A 20,108-nucleotide genomic window follows, 5' to 3' on the forward strand; every position below is an offset into this window, starting at 1 on the left:
TTGTGAAATTGAATACGGATGATGCTTTACAAAAATGATGCCTAAGAGAGAGTAATCTATAGAAAATTAATAGTTGAATTTCTGTTATCCCCGCATGCATACTGGGTCTAAAATTATATTTTATTTATACTAAATCATTAATTAATGTATCTACGTATTAATTATACAAAAGATAATTATGAATTGTATTAGTCATTGAATATAAAATATTTTTTTTTTTAAGTTACAACATGAAATATTATTTTTCATTCCAAAATGTTTTTTTATTATGTTTTTTAATTACTTTTCACGTTTTGCTCTATTTGTTTGTTTTTCTTTAACTTTTCATTTTATTAATCATTTTCACATGTTTTCAAATTACAATTACAAATCTTATTACATAATAAAATATAATAATTGATATTAAAATTTAAATTTATGGTAAGATTTTGATACTAATTATAATACTAGAGAAGAGATAACTAATTATAATTTATAGGAGATTACAAATTTATGGTCATGATTTATAATACTAATTATAACTTATAGGAGATTACAAATTTAAATGATGTTATGAAATGATTATTAAATAATATAAGAAACAAGAGAAGAGATAACTCTTTTCAATAAGAATTTAAGATGAGTTCTCTATTTCAAATTAAAGTAGAGCTAGTAATAATTTTACTATTTGAGAATCATTTTATAATTTTAAAGTATTTATAAAACGGTTTTAATAAATTCTGTAAACAAAAGAGGCTCAATTCAATATAGAATATTTTAAACAACTTCAATAACAAAATCATTGCAAACAAATTCTGTAAAACAAAGCCTTGCTATCATATAAACTGTTACAACAACTATAGTATATCCTTACAAAATGCAAACAAATAAACCAAAAAACCGCTTCTCTCCCAACTTGATTACAAACCAGTTTCTCAAAAGGCACAATCTCTCATTTTTATTCTCTTCAACCAAATACTGAGCTACTTAACTTCAAGAAGATATCTTACTTTTCGAAACAAGATCGAAAGATATTCCGTTTTGTTGAAGTCTTTCTTGCAAATCAGTTGAACCAAACACAATGCCGGGACTATAAACGCCTCCATTTGGTAGATTATTCCTTTGGCTGAGAACTATAAGAGCACACTGAATCATAATTATTGGTGTCGTTACATAGCCCAATTCGGGTCCGGTTATTCTCGTTACAACTTCCATGTCGGGTTTCGAGTTTCCGTTTGCAGCAAGCTTCTCATTGCTGCTAAAACCATGTCCAACAAACCACATCTTGAATGAACAACTTTCGATTTCCTCTTCCGAAGGCCCGTTCTTGCTGAAACCACCTAAGCTAAAGATTGAAGGATATTTCAAAAGAAGCCGTCTTCCAAAACTGAAGCTTCCGAAAAGACCTAGGATTATACCAAATGCAATGTACCCGAAAATGCCTAACAAAGATTTTGAGCCTAACTTCACACCAAAATGTACCGGCTTCATAGATGACCAGAAGACTTTCCTTTTCTCAACTGTTTCGAGACTCTCGTTCAATCCTGGAAGACCGTTAGGGTTTTCTGTTAGAACCGAAAATGTTTTCCCGACAGAGGTTGCGTCTGCTGAAGGTAGCGTTATTCCCCATAGGCCAATTTTCTTCTGGTGTTCTATTGTTTTTCCTTTAGGAAAAGGACCTGGAATCTACAAACATGCATGATTAATTAAAATTGGTGAAATCTCAGAGTATATGAAGTATGTTAAAAGAAGAAAAAGATTAACACAAGGTTACATTAGTTCGTGTAAAACGAAGTTGTCAATCCCGGACCGCAGAATGTAGCAGAAAATGGTTTTGTTCAAAGTCTGCTATGATACAACCATCGCCATCATAGGCACTAATTGACAACACTTTGTACTAAATAGCGTATAGCGTATCAATATCAATTGTACTAATTAGCGTATAGCATATCAATTAAGTAAACCTCAGTTACCACCTATGAAACACCAAATCCTACACCAAATTCAATTAAGTAAACCTCAAGTTACTACCTACAAAACACCAACAACACAATGCATACATCTCTACATCTCTAATAGTAAGTGATTGAAAGTACTCAGACATGCCTTGAATCAGAAATACCGGTACTACTACACATATCACTACTCTAAGTGTGTTATTATGATATATAACATTATTAATTTCATACCACAGGTTTTGCTCTTTTGATTGCTTGTGCATCCCTTCTTTGTCTCATCTCCTTCAAATCAGCAATAGCTAAAACAGCAGATTCAAATGTACCAAAATTACCAACAACCTTTTTCTCGGACTCAACCTTCAAAAAAGCCTCAACCCTATTCGGCAAACACTCACCAACCCACTGTTTCAAATGAAACAACAAACCAATCTCAGCAGGAACACAGTCAAACCCACAAGCCGAAACAATCAAAGAACCATTCTTTACACCTTTTTCATGATACCCAATTTCGACCCGATCCATAAATTCAGCCTCGCCCGTTATATCCAAGTAATCACAACCCGTTTCGGCGCATGCCGCCACGACGGGCTCGCCGTGGAGGCGGAAGGGGCCGACGCAGTTGAGTACGAGACGGGTTTGTTGGCAGAGTGAACGGAGGGAAAGTGGATCGGTTGTGTCGGCGACGAGGATTGGAATTGAAGGCGGTGGATCGGGTCGGGTTGCCCAATGAAGGGTTTGGGTTAGTTTTGATGGGTTTCGACCAGCTATGGCTATGGAGTTGAAATTGTTTTTGTTGAGGAATTTGAGAGCTTGTTTGAGAACATGTTTGCCAGTGAAACCTGATGCTCCTAGGATTATGATGTCGAATGTTTCTGCTGCTGCCATCACTGCTCTCTTATAGGGATAACCAAATTCAACCAAATATATGGATCAGTTTGGTTTTTAAAACCACTTTGATAAAACCGGTTTATATTTTTAAAATCGGTTTATGTTTGGATCGGTTTGGTTAATAACCGGTTTGTACTAAAAATATTAATTTTTGTTTGAATCAATTTTAAAATCAAATTTTCCTCAAATTTAATTTTCATTCCAACAACTTCTTAACTCTATCCAATCGCTCTTGAAGTCAATCACTATTTTTAAATTTCAATTGGAAAAATCAAAATTAAGTAATTACCTATAAGATAGAAAAAAAAATCAATTTTAAAAAAAGAGTTTTAAATCGGTATTTTTCAAACCAGTTTTTTATTTTCTTTAAAAAAACAGTTTTATAAGAAAAACAATTTTATAAAAAAAACAATTTAAAAAAATTATAAAAAATAAATCAGGTTTAAAAAAAATAATTTATGAGACCCGTGTAGGGGGCAAACTATTGCTGTGAAGATGCAAAGAGCCTTTTCTATTTGTTTCAGTGACTTCCATTTTTTTGGTTGCAGAGAAGAGAAGGTTAGAGGGTGAGTTTGTTTCAAATTTTGAGTTTTTGTTGTTTTGTCACTCCATTTATATAGCAAACAAAACAACCAATTAAAGGAGACAAGAAGAATATTTGTGTTATTAATTTATGTTACCAATTTCTAAACAAACAGATTTAGATAGAAATATATAAGAATCTCTTGAGTGTTAGTCTAATTAAAGCAAAAGATTTGTTAGTAGCAACAAAAAAGTGATTTGCACATAACAGAAAATTGTTTGCTTACATTCTAAATTATAATTTTTCTGTGTATATAAAAACACTGTATGCATGGTTAATCTAAAATGAAGAATGATCTTCCAATCAAATTGATGATGTTGAGAAAAGGCTTTCCATCCTTGTTTTCATCTCTTCATTTCATCCTTGTTTTCATCTCTTCACTTCTAGTTCCATAAGCAATTAATCAGCTTCTTCTACAATAAACTTAATGCTGCATAAAATAAAATGAAATTACAAGAATGTTAGCATATTCAAAAGTGAAAACAGTGAAATTGCAAGTCTATTTTACATTTTAAGACATGGACGACCCGATTTCTAAGACCATGTCTCGAACAAAATCTAACTCAAACTCATTATCTCAAAAAAAATATATTCAAGTTAAGGAGCCTAGTTTAAAGTACAAAAATATGAGACCCGTGTAAGGGAAGATTCAGTAACACATTAAGTCAAAACAAATCACAAATTTTAGAATTCTTTACCGTTAAATCATCTTCGAGTGTAACAGAAGTTGAAGAGGTTGAACAACTAGCACCATCTTCCGTATAAAGTAATTCTACAAAACATATAAAGAGATTTCATTATACCTCAAGTACAATAAATAATAATACATTAGCGAATATACTTAGTTATCATACCTTGCTCAAATCTCTCAAGAATATCAAAATCTTCATTTGTAATCAAAGAGGAAGATGTTCCTTTGAGTCAATCACTACAACAAACAAGACCTTAGACAGCGCTTTTCTTAGCCTTAGACAGCGCTTTAAAGCGCTGTCTAAACCTCCGCTGCTAAAGGTTTAGACAGCGCTTTTTTAAATCTTAAAAGCGCTGTCTAAGCCCCCCCCCCCCCTTAGACAGCGCTTTGGCCAAAAGCGCTTTATAAGACCCTCTTATTTTAAATTTTTTAGGTATACTTTGAAAAGCGCTGTCTAAGCCCCACCCCCTTAGACAGCGCTTTGGCCAAAAGCGCTTTCTAAGACCCTCCTTTTTTAATTTTTTTAGGTATACCTTAGACAGCGCTTTTCAAAAAGCGCTGTCTAAGCCCCCCCCCCCCCCCCCCCCCCCTTAGACAGCGCTTTCTAATCCCCCCCTTAGACAGCGCTTTTTACAAAAGCGCTGTCTAAGGTATACGAAATTTTTTGAAGTTTTTGTTTTAAACCACATTTTTTCCAGGTTTATAAACCAGAATTTCTACCTGTTTTCAACCAGATTTTGACAGACAATTATCACATTTTATATATGCCATTTTGGCCTTTTTTCTACCAATTTTTGGCTAACAAATATATATATATACCAATTCAAACCAATTTTGCCTTAAATGTATCAAAATATATACAAATTTATGTACACATTTACAAGTCATAACATATACTACAAATGTACACATTAATTACACAAATTTATGAACAAACATTGAGCGTTATCATGAATTGACACCACTCCTCTTTGATTTCGTCCACTTGATCCTTTGTATAAAATGCACACTTGAATTCATCAAAGTACTACATAATAATATAACATATTTTGAATTAATTCCAACTATTTAATTATATGAGATATGTGTAAATATAAAAATAACTCATAAGTTAGAAATACATACATCGGTGGGAAACTTTAATCGGCCCAAAGCAAGAGTATCTCGCATAAACCTCAACATGAAATACCCGCAATCTATTTGATTACGTTGTTGAGGACACTACATATGAAAAAAAAAATATGGATTATAAATCCTAAGTTTTATCAAGTGTCATCACTAATATAATAAAAAATGTGGTAATTAAAAATATACCGCCACTTTAATCCATGTAATGGAGTTGGCGCCCCTCCTTGAGGTTTGGATATCTCGTTGGGCCCGAAAAGCTTGTAGGACGCTAATAAAATAAAAATGAAGCAATTAGAACAATTCACATAAACTAAGAAAATTTTTGAACATTCTCACTTACGTGTCAATTAGGACCTTCATATCCGGGTATGTTGTCCAATCATTTCCTAACGAGTCAAGATAATACACAATTTCTCGGATAGGATTGATTGCGAGCAACAACCAATGTCCACTGTAATGATTAGGCAAATGTTAGATGGTAACTTGGAAAATAATTATAATAGATGAATTTAGAATGAAATGCTAACCCGGTATTAAACGGTATAAAAAACAACTTCTCCGCATCTTTATTGTCCATGAGGATCCGAAGAACGTACTCCGTCACGGTATCCGGTCTACTTAAGATTAAACCTAAGTTGAACAGTTTTTTGGGAAATGAAATAATAGATCTAAAAACAAGAATCAAGGATAAACTCCGGATCTTCAGTGATTTAATACTAATTTCTACAACATCTATACAAAATCCTAATTGTTTGAACCCTAAAAAATCCTAATTATGATTGTTGTTTTCAACCTCCCAAGGTCCTAGAAGCTGTGTTAGTTTGGTAGAGACCAAAATGAAAACGGGTTGAAAGTACAAGGATTAATAAGGCATTTTAGTGTACTTTTAACCAACTAACAAAGCAATAATCAGGATTATCTCATGACTTTGCCATCCGACAAAAAAGTAATCAACAGACAAAAGTTAATATCAGTCAAAATTCTTATTTTGTTACATGAATCAATAGACCCAGTACCAAGTACCACATATCATGTGTACGTGAATGGAGTCATCTTCTGTGGTAGCTTGAAACACAAATTTAAAAACTACATGGTAAGGATTGGACCTCAGGGATTACAATGCCACTATAAAATTAGATGATACTGTCTGTCAAATCAAATTTACTCGCCCACGTCAAAGAAGGGTAATCCCCTAGCCACCCAAAAAAAAATTAAGAAAAAAAAAAGATCAATACCGTTTCCAGTTTTCTGACTATTGGGCAAGTCAGAACAAGAGAATTGGATTAAAAAGTAGGAAAGAAAGAATGTACATGAAGTCCTAGTCAAAAGTTTCTCAAGACTATTTACATAAAACACTGTCAGGCTAAAGATCCAAATAACTTACCAGCCTCCGTGTCTTGAGAAGTAGTCATTATCTAGTGATATTGCAAGAGCTACTGCAACAGCTCTCTCTGCGAGGGTCAGTGGACGTCTGACATCAAGGTCTTGAATCTGCAGAGAGAAGAACCTATCAATTAGTTAAGAAAAATGGAGTTTGTTTTCTTCAAAAGAACAGGGGATTCTGACCGCATTAGCAAGACCAATCTTGGAGCTGGGATCAGAACCTCCAAATCGAATCACATACTGACCAGCATCAGTTAGAATCTGCACATATCAAAAAATTATGTGTATCAGCAAGCTTGAACTTCAATGCATAAGATAAAATGTCTGAATAACTGAACATGAAATCCTTCAGTTCAGATCAGTAAAATGACTCAGCTGACAACAGTTACACAAGTAGTACTGCTATATGATATGATAAGAGACACAGTTAAAGTTGTAGCACTGACGAAATAAAAGAAAACAAGAGGCGAGAATATCTGGTACACCAGCCAAACATGCAAAACCTCTAATAAATATCTACATTTTCAAACGTGATTCCAGATGCTACCATCACTCATCCGAATACGCTATAAGGCAGTTTGAATGAGACTAACTGTACAGACATAACAAAATGAAACAAGGTTGCTGCAATATTTTAGAACATGGCATGAATGACTTCTCTTTCTCTCTTTTTACCCCCATATCATAAGAGCAGTGGTACAGACCTATCTGAAACAATGTAAACCGAACCTTGAATCCTAATGAAAACAATTGGTTAGACCAATCCCCCATAAGGTATTTTAAGTATTAAAAGTACTTAATCCACACACTGTTAGAAAAAGAACTTAATCCACACACTGTAGAACAAAACTAATGGAAATTCCGATAATGCAATACAAATTTAGAAAAAGAATTTTTCTGTAATATATTTAGAAAAAAATAACCATGGCAAAAGAGAATAACAGTAATGAACATCTAGCAAGTATGTTGAACAAAGAAAACAGTAATAAAAGTTTTTATGCATAAAAAAGAAAAGTGAATGTGAAAATTCAACCTCAAAGCCAAAGCCCCTCCAATCTCGATCTACTTGAGCAAGTACCTCACCATCAATATCTTTCAAGGTGAATGTCCAATTCCACAAGCCAGGATTCTCAACCACCGCAAATTGCTTATTCCTGCAAATCTTCTTCTATGAGATTTATTTCATGCAATATACAAAACTTATTCAAACTTTTCACTAAGAGTAATCCAAATAAAACCAATAAAATAGGTCAAGAGAACATAGAATCATCATCTATTCAAGAAAAATATTATAAGTTTATAACACAACTATAGTAGTTTTAACGTGGCAAAGATTAACATAATGTCTTGGTTTGAACTTTTAAGATTAGGGACTAAAGCAAAAAAAAATATATTTTGCAGAGACTGCAAACATATTATATCTATAATTAATTAAAATAGCTACAACTCAAAACATGTTATTTTGATATTACCCAAGGTACAAATCATAGAGTCTCCTCCACAGATGCCACCGCCTGTGAACAACTCCAATTGCGGGTATTTCAACGTAATTAAACCTTATTCGTCTTCCTCATCTCCTTCAAGCACGCACCCATAACTTCAACAATAGCCTTCTGAATCCCTATCATGTACTTACTCATCGGAACCCTAATATCGACAACATCCGGCGGGTCCTGCTCAAGCTCCTGCGAAACATAAACCTGAAATCTCGGCCAAAGATGCAGCTTACGAATATGCAAACACTTCATAGTTCTCTCCGCCTTCGCAAAACCCGAAACCATCGCTTGTGGCCTATCGGAGAAAACACGAACAAACGCACTTCGATTGAGAGAACGAAAAATCCTAACAATAAAAGCTTCAGTGGAAGTCTCCGAAACGGAATGAGCGTTGAGGATGATGAGTCCGGAGATAATTGAGGCAGGTAGTTTATTAGTGAGAAGATCAACGATGAGGATTCTAGGGGTAATGAAACAGACGGAGCCGGAAGAGTAGAGGGAGTGGCGGTGGTTAACGGGGAGGTCGGCGGTGATTTCGACGGGGACTTGGTAGAATTGGGGGTTTAGGGTTTTGAGATGGAAATTGATTTTGGATTTGAGAGTGGCGGAGGAAGGAGATAGAATGAGAAGTGTTCCCTGAGAAGTGGAGTGAAGAAGGAGAAGAGATGAAATGAGTTTCGATAGAGAGAGACCTGAAGAGAGAATGACGAGACCGCCATTGGTGTCTTCGAGAAGCTCTGTGATTATGTGTTCGTGGAATTGAAGACTTCCAAAAGCGCTTTCTAAAAGCGCTTTCCAAAAGCGCTTAGACAGCGCTTTCCAAAAGCGCTTTCTAAACCCCCCCCCCCTTAGACAGCGCTTTTGGTTTTAATTTTTTTTTAATTTAAAGACTTTAGACCGCGCTTTATCAAAAGCGCTGACTAAGGTCTATATTTAAAAGCGCTTTCTAAAAGCGCTGTCTAAGACCCCCCCTTAGACAGCGCTTTCATTATTTTTTTGGAACATTTTCCGTGTTTTATTTTAATTTTAACCTTAGACAGCGCTTTCTTTTAAAAGCGCTGTCTAAGATGCGCTGTTAAAAGTCATTTTTGGCGTAGTGAATCTTGGGTGCATATCAACGCTTTGACTGTTGTAGGTGTTAATGAGCTGCGATATGGATCAAGCACCCTTTCTCCTGTACTAAATGCAGATTCAGAAGCCACTGTGCTTATAGGTATAGCCAGCATGTCTCTGGCAATGTTTGAAAGGATGGGATATCGGCCAGAGTTCACTTTCCACCACTCTAGAACATTTATCTCCATGTTATGCTCTAACTTCTCTCCAAGATAAGTAGTTAACTCATTATCCGCATTGTCACACCCTTCTGAAATATAGAACTCGGCAGTTCCATAAGGATCACTAACACCACCAAAAACTTGCAACTCATCTGAATTACCTTGAGGAGACATAAATCCAACACGATATTCCTCATAAATAGATTTCAAGCTAGACTCTAAATTTGCTTTCAAGGCGTCAGCATCATCCTTATTATAATATCGCCTTACCATCCAATCGACCAATCTAATCTTGCGCCTAGGGTCGAATACTAGAGCAATCAACAACAACATGTTAAGCTTCTCATGATTTCCCCAATATTTATCATATTTTTTCTTCATTTTTTGAGCTACTGAACGTAGATGCTCATCTTCAGACGCACACATATCCACAATGCTCTTTCCAATACCCAGGATCTCAAACATATAAATATTGCTTGTCAAATAAGATGACCCCGATATATGTAAGGTAGCATCATAAAATAACTTCAAGAATGGGATGATTAAGTTAATATGCTTCCAATCTTCTTCTGTCGGAACACCTTTCCCCTTCTTTGTCAACTCATTCACATACTTTTTATCTCGAAAACTTAATTCTTCAAAGGTCCTCTCATGTTTTGATGCGGATACTAACATCAAGTATGTTGAGTTCCAACGAGTCTCAACATCTAGCCAAACTAAACCTTTATAATCCATGCTTTCCTCATCAATACATGCCTTGAATTTAGCAAGCCTCGCAGGAGAAGATCTAACATACCACACAGCATGACGGATTCTACCAATAGAGCCATCAATGTCTTTCAAACCTTCTTTCACAACTAAATTCAATATATGCGCACAACACCGCATATGAAAATGATTTCCACTCATAACTAAACTATTCCTAGACAAAAGCCTTCTCTTGAGACGCTCAACCCCAACATCATTAGATGAAGCATTATCAACTGTCAAACTAAGCACACGGTTTAACCCCCAACTGTTCAAGCACATCTCCATTGTTGCACAAATAGCATCCCCTGTATGACTTGTGACTTGACAAAAAGTTAAAATCTTCTTATGTAAGTGCCAATTATTGTCAATGAAATGGGCTGTCACACACATATAACTCAACTTTTGACAAGAAGAAGTCCACATATCAGTAGTGAGACAAACTCTTCGACAATTCAGAGAGAGAAAATTTTCAAAATCATTCTTTCACTATCCCATAGTTTCAAGACATCACGCGCTAGTGTTGTGCGTGAACAAATCTGAAATCTTGGTGATGCGAGACTCATAAATTCATGAAAAGACTCATGTTCAACCTTCCGAAAAGGAATCTCCATGTTTATGAACATCTTAACCATTGCTCTTCTAATGGCTTCTTGGTCAAACTTGACAATTAAAGGAGAGCCAACATGTTCTTCAACACTTGTCGTAGAAGATAATGTCCTTTGCCTCTTGTAAACAAGGCATCTCGATACATGAGCATGCATGGAACTAGTTCCATTATTATACTTAATTTTCGTGTCACAGTATTTGCACGAAGCTTTTTGTTCTTCTTCCGACGATACAATGAAATGCTTCCAAACCTCTGAACGATTCCTTCGCTTCTTAGTGTGAGGAGGTGGCATTTCATTAGAGATTGTAGGTGGAGGGGTTGAAACTGTATTCTCGGATGTTGCATAAGTTGTACCAACATTAGTCATCTTGATTCTGTTAAAAATAGGAAAACAAATTATGATAAAAAAACACAATAAAAAATCTGATATGAATATGACATTTCCTTATTCAATTGGTATGTATGATGCATTACTTTTTCACAAGATTCTACAGCTGACTTATTTCTGATATGGGCCCTTTCATTATTTAGAACAATTAGAATAACAACATTTCATAATTTTCATTTAATTGAATCAGAGCCTAATATAAATTTAATTTACACAAACTTCTAATAGATTTGACTGCATAACAAAGTTTCATCCAACATGGCAATGCATTTCCAATTAACAGAACAACAATTAACTAATAACTAGCAATAGGCAAAAACAGAATGTTGCAGCCATAGCATGATTTCAATCCAAGCATATCATTCAGCAGTAACAAACTAACAGTCTGAGCATTTTTCACAAAAATTGACTTTTTCCCAACTAAACATTTCTTTTCAATAACAAAGGTGGCACAACTCATCTTCACCTGATAACTGAGATTAAACTGAAAACATTCTAACTAATAACTGAAATCTAAAATCACTAACTTCTAAACTAATTTCCAACTAACATATAAACTCTAACAAACTATTGAATTTCTAACTGATAAGTGAATTTTAGGATGAACTTCATGTGAGTTTCGCAATAGAATAAGGGTCCAATCATTGTTCATCACTCTTCATCCAGTCACAATTCACGGAAAAAATTACAGCACAAATCAAACACTCCACTCTCAATCTCTCTCAGCAACTCTCAGAGAATCCCCTCAATTTTCAAAACCTCGCCGCATTTCTCACAACCATTCATCACAAAATCAAGATTATATAGCTGACTTATTTCTGATATGGGCCCTTTCACTATTTAGAATCATGCAGTTCACAACTGTAAAGACAAAAGATATTAGTTAATTGCTCAATGTGATTGATTTGTATTCTCTCTTGTAGTTTGTCTGGATGGATCTTTACCGGCTTACCACTTCCATCGCGGATACGGTTCAGGATCAAACAGTTGGTTGATACATCTAGAGGTATGTAATTGCTATGTTTTGCCAGGATGACGTGTGAAATATGAAGCGTTAGTACTAATGAATAGAAATAAGTTCCTTCAGCACCTAATCTTATAATTACCATTTCTTAAGTCTTCATCATGAAATCTAAAGTTAGCATAAAAGTATGATGCTAAGGATTCCATCCAGAAATGTCTGGGGTAATGAAATTGCCAAATGATCCTTCTTTCACTATAGAATCTTTTTATGAACCACTACATATTAGATGTGATACTTCCGTACAATATAATGAGAAAAGCAACTCCATGACTAAGTTTTAGAAAAAAAACACTAATGTTACAAGTACAAAACAACACTTACGCAGTACTAATCATCTACAGCAAAGTTACTAAACTAAACTAAAAAAAAAGTAACTGCAATGCAGACATAAATCAAAAGCAAACCCGACGATGTAACCACATTACATGATATATCCGGCAAATTCTGAGATTTACACCCTCATCCCTCAAAAAATGTGGAATAAGCATAAAGTTTAAGATACTAAAAAAATAGTATCTAATGATAACTAATCTCAATTTTTAACAAGATATTAATGATAATTATGAAGCCAATGGAATATCAAAATCAATATCACCATCAAACTAAATGCAATTGAGCCTAACTTTCTTGGTCAGTGTCTGCTTCAGAAAAACACAAAGCACCAGTTCAAAATACCACCAGAAACAACTTCAAAGCAGACATTATTTGACGACATAAAAGTCTATCATAATTAGTAGGAGCTTATCTAGATGGCAACACTCAAACTGTCCCTTTTTCCTAACAGATTTGATGGTTCATATCAGTATTTATCCATATCATTGCTGAACACGATTGTCTAATCAAATAAACAATGTTTGTAACAAACAAGTCAAAGAACGAAATGGTGGTCAGCTTTGAAACCTTTTTCCTAACAGATTTGATGGTTCATATCAGTATTTATCCATTATTATTCGCGGAAGCTGATCTATATCTCGATTCTTATTTGACGACAAAATAATTCTTTCGAATTTCAGCGTTGACGTATCTGGCCGGTGTAGTTTTAGGAAATGGAAGTGTATCTTCTACACTAGAAATTGTTTTTAAAAAAGTTGAAGCATTCTCGCACCATATCACATTATCTAAATTAATGTTCTTTTAGTTTTTGCTGGAAGATGCATCGTGCATAAAAGTTACCAGAAATACTCAACATCAATTAAAAGAAGCTTCAGTAATTATAGAACGTACCTGGGCTAGAGTTAAATCAAAAAAGCTAGAAGCATCACTATCTCTTCTCTGTACACATACACAAGACAGACTTCTACCAAGCTATGCTGCTGATCCTGCCACAGCCTCCGCTGTAATGAAACAAAATTGCCTATCAATGACTACTCAAAGAGCTTTTACGCTACAAATTTCATCCTAAGTTAATAAAAAAGCAAGATTTGTTCAGTAAGCACTTATTTCATCCTTAGCACACAGTTTCTTTATACTTCAGTTTCCCATGTAAAAACAGAAGCATCGGCTTATTTGAACCACATTTTCATACCAAAAAGATGAATGCAAGTTTCTATAACTGGTTTTTTTCTAACAGTTTACATAATTTACATTTGATTTCAATTAAATCCACAAAAAAGGATAAAAACAACAACAGAACAACAACAATGACTAAATTGTGTAAAAGCAGCCCAGTACATCATCTCCTTGAATTCAATTTCACAGCAAAGAAAGAAACTGTAAATCACTTTGTTAATTTCCCAAACAATTTATGTGTTCCTAATCACATTAAGCTTAACCTATAAACCTCTCAAACAAAATAAACAAGCCAATTATAGATGAATTTCGTGAACACCAGATCTAGAGGGATAAAAAAGTAAAATAAATTAATAATGGAATTGAAAGGAAAAGAAAAGTAGATATAAAAAATTCACCTACCAATGCAACTTAAAATAAATGTTGAGTTGCAAGTTGAAGGGTTTGAGAAGAAAGGGTTAGGGTAGGGATTTGGTAGAAGATACACCAGACAATCTTTGTTTCACGATGCAGGTTTTGATGAGTTTAGAATTTGAAGAATGATGAAGAGAAAAAAAAGATGAAAAAAGTTTGGATTTTTGAGAATTAGGGATTCTGAAATTTGAGAATTAGGGATTTGAAATGATTATTGAAAAATGGTAACCGTTTACCTGAACCGGTTTGTAATAATGGTTACCGTTTTTTTTTTTAATTTGATAAATGGATCACCAATTTCTAAATATAATTTTGGATTGGGTTTTAATGTTTGGATTAATTTGGATAGGAAATTGGTTCATGGTTATTGGTTATTTTGCACATCCCTAGAGACACATGCATTCAAAAAAACTTATGAATCTTAAAATGCATGAACAAGATGAATGAATCAAGTTTAGTTCATTGCTACACTTGTAATTAACTAGACCATATTTCTAACATTTCATATGAACTGTAGTGACTGCCAAAGATATCATCACTGAGAATACATACCTAAGCCAATGGCATCAGAACCCTTCATGATTTTCAGCCCTTATGCATGTATCAATGAACACCCTGCACATAGAAAAGACGGATTGCAGTTTAGTGAAGAACATGCATACCAGATGAAAGAAAATCTCATTATGCCATTCCTTCAGTCTGTTTACTTGGTTCGAACAGAGACCAGAATTTGCATCAACACTAAATGCCTAAATAAACTAGCCCATAAATTAGACTTAAAATCTAGTTAAGCAACAAAATCACGGCCTTGATCAAATTCTTTTAGTCTGATACTATTGAACAGTCTATAGAATACATAAAATTTTAACACTTCAATCGGAAGTTGAATTTCTATAATAAAAAAATGGAAATTGACTCCTTATAGAACACGAAAATAACACTTTTAATCACTTTAAGATGGGAAAAAGAAAAAGGACATGAATAGATTAAAACAAAACAAAAAATAAGCACTGAAGATTCTTAGAGGAACATGCACATGCACCCTCCCTGCAAAGACCCCTATCCTAACTCAATCATAATACCCCTAATCTTCCTCCTCGCATGGCCATTCTGTTATGAGGCAGATCATCATCTGCAATACTCACCATTCTGTCCTAACTCAAACTAATTAATCCATCCCAACATGATCCTTGCAGCAAACACCTCAGTACCAGATATATCATTACACTCAAGATAGAAAAATAACAACATTAAAAAAATTCAAAATTCAAAATACACTTTAATTAATTCACAATTTTAAATATGTTGAATTTGCACGAAAGTTCTGAAGCTGGTTTGAAAAGAGAGTAAGAAACCTAAGTGTAGTGCATGTTGAACTATATAATTTCTGAATAACTTTGCTTTCTAAATCGGCAAAACTTTCTTGATACTTTCCACGCAAGTAGCCGGTTAATTACTTTGTATTTCCATCTGTCAAAAAAGCATAATTTGCATTTCCAATATGTTATGTTATGCACCCATTAGTTGCTCTTTCATGATTGTACCATTAACCCCTCTTCAAATTGCACGTGAAAGATACACGTAGCTGTAGTTTCATTAAAATTACAAGTGCAGCCATTTGCATTATTAAATCTTCCTATTTACTAACCCCCTCTCTCTTAATTAGATGAATAAAATATGTTACCTTTTATCATAATAATTTGAATAGAACCGAGTAAGATTGGTGCTTATCCTTGCCAATCAAATTTCAGGAATCATTATTAAAACAAGAACTCATGGACTTTCAGTAGTAATTGAAAAATAAAAATAGTATCAGTACCAATGATGTTTGGCATGAAAAAAAGCTATCATTAATCACAAGGTATAGTTGTTCAAGAAAGAAACACAAGCAATTAATTTGTTAAAGTACAAACATATTTTGGATCAAGAAGTAAACTTGAGAGACTCAAACCAACAATATACATAGAAATGCATATGATAGAGTTGGTTTGAATTTGCAAATTGATTTAGGTAGAAAATAACTCAAACCAGAAATATGGATCGATCTTGAGAATTAAGAAGCAGACTATCATATATCTTGAACAAGGACTCACTCTACATACATTACCATAATCCCCACGTGTCTAGGCTCTGGACTCAACAATGCGTAAAGCTAGTGATCAATATAACCTACAACAATCTATTAATTTTGAAATTTACAGACTCCAGGCAAATGGAAACATATTCAGTGTTTTACACATTAATTATGATTATTACTTTCTTTAGACTACACAGTTGCTAAACCAAATATAGTTACTATTACTTGACAAAGTATAATTAGAAGAAGAAAAAAATGCAAAAAACACATAGAATTTCAAAACAACTTACTCCCATGGTACATCCCTACAAGCATCCAGTCTCTACCTTTATATTCAAACGGGAGAACATATTCTGAACCATGCAAAAGGTCCCTCCACTTGCACCCATCAACATTTCTCTTCCTAGAACTCCTCAGGAACCACACTGACCTGAAACTACACAATGACCAAAGATTTCATAATAAAAAATAATGCATCATCCAAGATACTTAAATAAAAAAACATTGGCAAAAACGTTTTTTGTTAAAGTAAATCAAAATCGAAATGGCTCACCTAGGGTAAAACACTTGAATATCTTCTCATGGTCAGAAAATAGTTCCTGATATGTTGTAAAAGTTCATAGATCTACCTTCCTAAAATAGGGAGGGAGAAAATGCACCTAAATACACTCAAATTTGTCATTTCTCAAATTTTGTACATTTTGTGTGCACCTGTGTTAATTTTCATTCTTCATGAGAACTTCATTAGTCAACATTGCTAAGCAAATACAACAAAAAGGTATTTATCCAGTAAAACCAAGCAAAAATCATAAAAGTTATAGCAGTTGGCCTAGTTTATCAGTAAATTACCAAACACCTTGTTGCATAATGATAACATTCTCCCTTTGAATGATGGTTACCGCGATCAAATAACCGGATTAATGTATCAGAATCAGAGTGTCATTCTTTTGTAAGCCTAACATTGTTCCAATAATCAATGCAAACCTCCAAAGTTCAACACTGCAGCTGCCATATAATCAAATCAACGCATCAATCGAGCCGTCCGAATTTTCGACTTAACTTTCCTGGCTTCATTGACAAAACCAGCGGTACAGAGGCCATTAATAACAGCTCTTTGAGTAGCCCTTAAGATCTGAAAACCAGATTTCAAACAAGCAACCAAAAGCTTGGAAGCAAAAAGGAACTTCTTTGCCCTGCAAAGGTTATGCACCAAGATAGTATAAGTGAAAGAATCTTTAACCTCCATACTATCAAAAACTTTCACTGCTTGATCAATATGACCAGCTTTACCTAAACAATCAAGCATGCAGTTAAATGCCACCAAATTAAAACCAAAACCCAATGACTTCATGTAATCCAAATGCTTCTCGGCACCAACGAAATTGCCAGTCTTACACAATCCATGGATTATAATCGTGTGCGTATACTGATCACATTTCAGTCCTTGTTTCTCTATCTCATCCACCAACTTCAACGCCTCATCGAACTTACCTTGCCTACAGAAAAGGTTTATCATCGTATTATATGAAGCAAGATCAGGCACCAAACCATTACTCGTCATCTTCCCAGCAATCTCATCCACTTCTTCAATCCTTCCGGTCTTCACCAACGCAACAACCACAGTACAATAAGCAAATCCATCAAATGTATAACCTTTCCTCCTCATCTCCGACAAAATCTCCAACCCTTGCTCCAACCTCCCGCACCGAAAACAACACTTCATAACCGTGGTATAAGTAATTGCATTCGCTTCATAACCATAATCACGAAACTCACGTAACACCCTCCTCGCATCCGCCAACCTCCTAGCCTTACATAACCCATTAATCATCGCATTATAAGTCAACACATAAGGAACAAACCCGTGACGTTGCAAGTTCCTAAACAACATAAGAGCATTATGAACATACCCGTGTTTGCACAGCCCGTTAATCATAACATTATATGTCGCCATCGTAGGATACATTTCAGCGCGCTCGACTATATCCTTGAAAACACGATACCCTTCGTCCGGTCTACCAAGCCTAAACAAACAATGAATTAAAATATTATAACTCCATACATCCGGGTGTATTCCTGATTGAAGCATTTCGTCGAACAGTTGGAGGGATTTCGATAATAAACATTTTCTAACAGCACCTGACATCAATGAATTATAAGAAACAACATTAGGGTTAATCCCTGCTTCTTTCATTCTATTGAGAACAGTGTAACCTGCATCGATGCTGACAAAACGACAATAAGCATCGACTAACGTGTTGTATGTAACAGTATCAGGGAGTACTCCTAGTTTAATGGCGTCTATTAAAACGACTTCGGCTTTTAGTAATTGCTTCGATTTGCACATTGAGGATATGCAAATGTTCATGAATTTTGTTGATAATCGAGTAACCATGATTTGTAATGATTGAGGGAAGAAAGAAGAGTTGAGAAGAAAAGGTGAGTAACACGAGATTGAAAATTGAGCAGCTTATTGTGATGACAGACAGAGGCATTTGGGTTTTACTGAAACGAGTTGTTGAAGGTTGAAGAGAACGGTTAGTTGTGAAATTGAATACGGGTCAGACCGGCCGGTCCAACCGTTAGCGGAATTGTTATCTTACCGGAAATGGTGAGGAAATGTGGTCGTTGGAGACGGTGTGTGACGGAAAAGTGTGTGAATGTGAGACGGGAGATACTTTCAGAGGTTTATAAATGTACCGAAAACCCTCTCTTAATTTATATTTTATCTAAAATATGATTTATTTATTTTTTGGATGGACCAATTGAGTAGCAATGTGTATAAAAGTGTTTGATTAGAATTTTGACATTCATAAATTTGTTTAAGGTATTACTAATTCAATACACAATTTAATCATCCATTCACTCTATTGACACTTTTTTTTCAAATTGATGCTATTTTTCTTGATTTTCATATTAAACCAGTTAAAAATCCGGGTTTAAATTTTTTATACCGCATAATTGTATTTAAATATTTAATTGAGAATAATATTTATATGGTTTTAATTGAAATACATTGACGGTGTAAAAGGATTTTACGCCGTCATTTAATGTCAGGTATTGGATATTGAAATATGTTTGATTTTTATTTTAAAAATATATAAAATAATGCAAACGGGTGACGGTGATGAATTGACAGGGTAAATTTTTTTACACTGACAGTGCATACTAATTAATCTCTATTTATATATGATTTTTTTATCTGAATCTAATTAGTTGTGTTGTGTTCACTTAATAAAATATTTTAATCACATTTTTAACATTAAAGACAAATACAAATGAATGATAGGTCAAAATTTATTAAATAACAAGTTATCTTGATAGTGAAAATGAATGTTATAATACATAATAATCAAGATTTCAAACTTTTCATCATTGAGAGCAATATTCACATATGATTTTTTTTGTCTATATCTAATTGGTTGTGTCTCATGCTATTTTAAATTTTATATTACTTAAATTACATTCCATGTTATTTGTACTTAAATCATATACACGATCATATTGGAAGGATTATTGCATGTTAGGTTCAATACATAATGTAAAATATATGACATATATAATATTCCAATAAATGTCGTTTGTATATAAATCATTTTATAGAACATATTAGCATAAAACTTGATTTTTTTTTACAAATCAAATAGTGAAAAATAGTTGGCTATCGGAGAATCATTGATCCAAGTGTAAATATATAACAAATTAGTAACATTTTCAAACATGTAAACAAAGTAAACAATCAAAATAGATTTGTCAAAACAACAACCAAGTAAACAAATAAATAAATAGATTAGATTTGTCAACAAAGATAAAAACAATCAGATTTATGAACTTCATTGAAGTCAGATTTCAAGGCGTTGTCATCGGGTCCTTCAGATCCATGTGATAATGAGAGCCAGTTGAATTCATCTTCATTATTAAGACTCCCATTTCATCTTCATTATTTGTATGATAGCATA

At 34.1% G+C, this 20,108-nt stretch overlaps 1 protein-coding gene across 1 annotated transcript in view; it reads right to left on the bottom strand.

The window, feature by feature from the left end:
• Positions 1–792: 792 nt before the first annotated feature.
• LOC127121749 (probable mitochondrial saccharopine dehydrogenase-like oxidoreductase At5g39410) overlaps positions 793–20,108 on the bottom strand; it is a 63,813-nt gene continuing 44,497 nt past the window's right edge. The window contains exons 2-3 of the mRNA XM_051052195.1: positions 2,169–2,827; positions 793–1,665 (exon numbers count right to left, since the gene is read on the bottom strand). Coding sequence (XP_050908152.1) covers positions 973–1,665; positions 2,169–2,822 — 1,347 coding nt within the window. The 5' untranslated portion in view covers positions 2,823–2,827 and the 3' untranslated portion in view covers positions 793–972. The remainder of the gene's footprint in view (positions 1,666–2,168; positions 2,828–20,108) is intronic.

The sequence above is a fragment of the Lathyrus oleraceus genome, chromosome 1, assembly GCF_024323335.1.
Source record: "Lathyrus oleraceus cultivar Zhongwan6 chromosome 1, CAAS_Psat_ZW6_1.0, whole genome shotgun sequence".
NCBI lineage: Eukaryota > Viridiplantae > Streptophyta > Magnoliopsida > Fabales > Fabaceae > Lathyrus > Lathyrus oleraceus.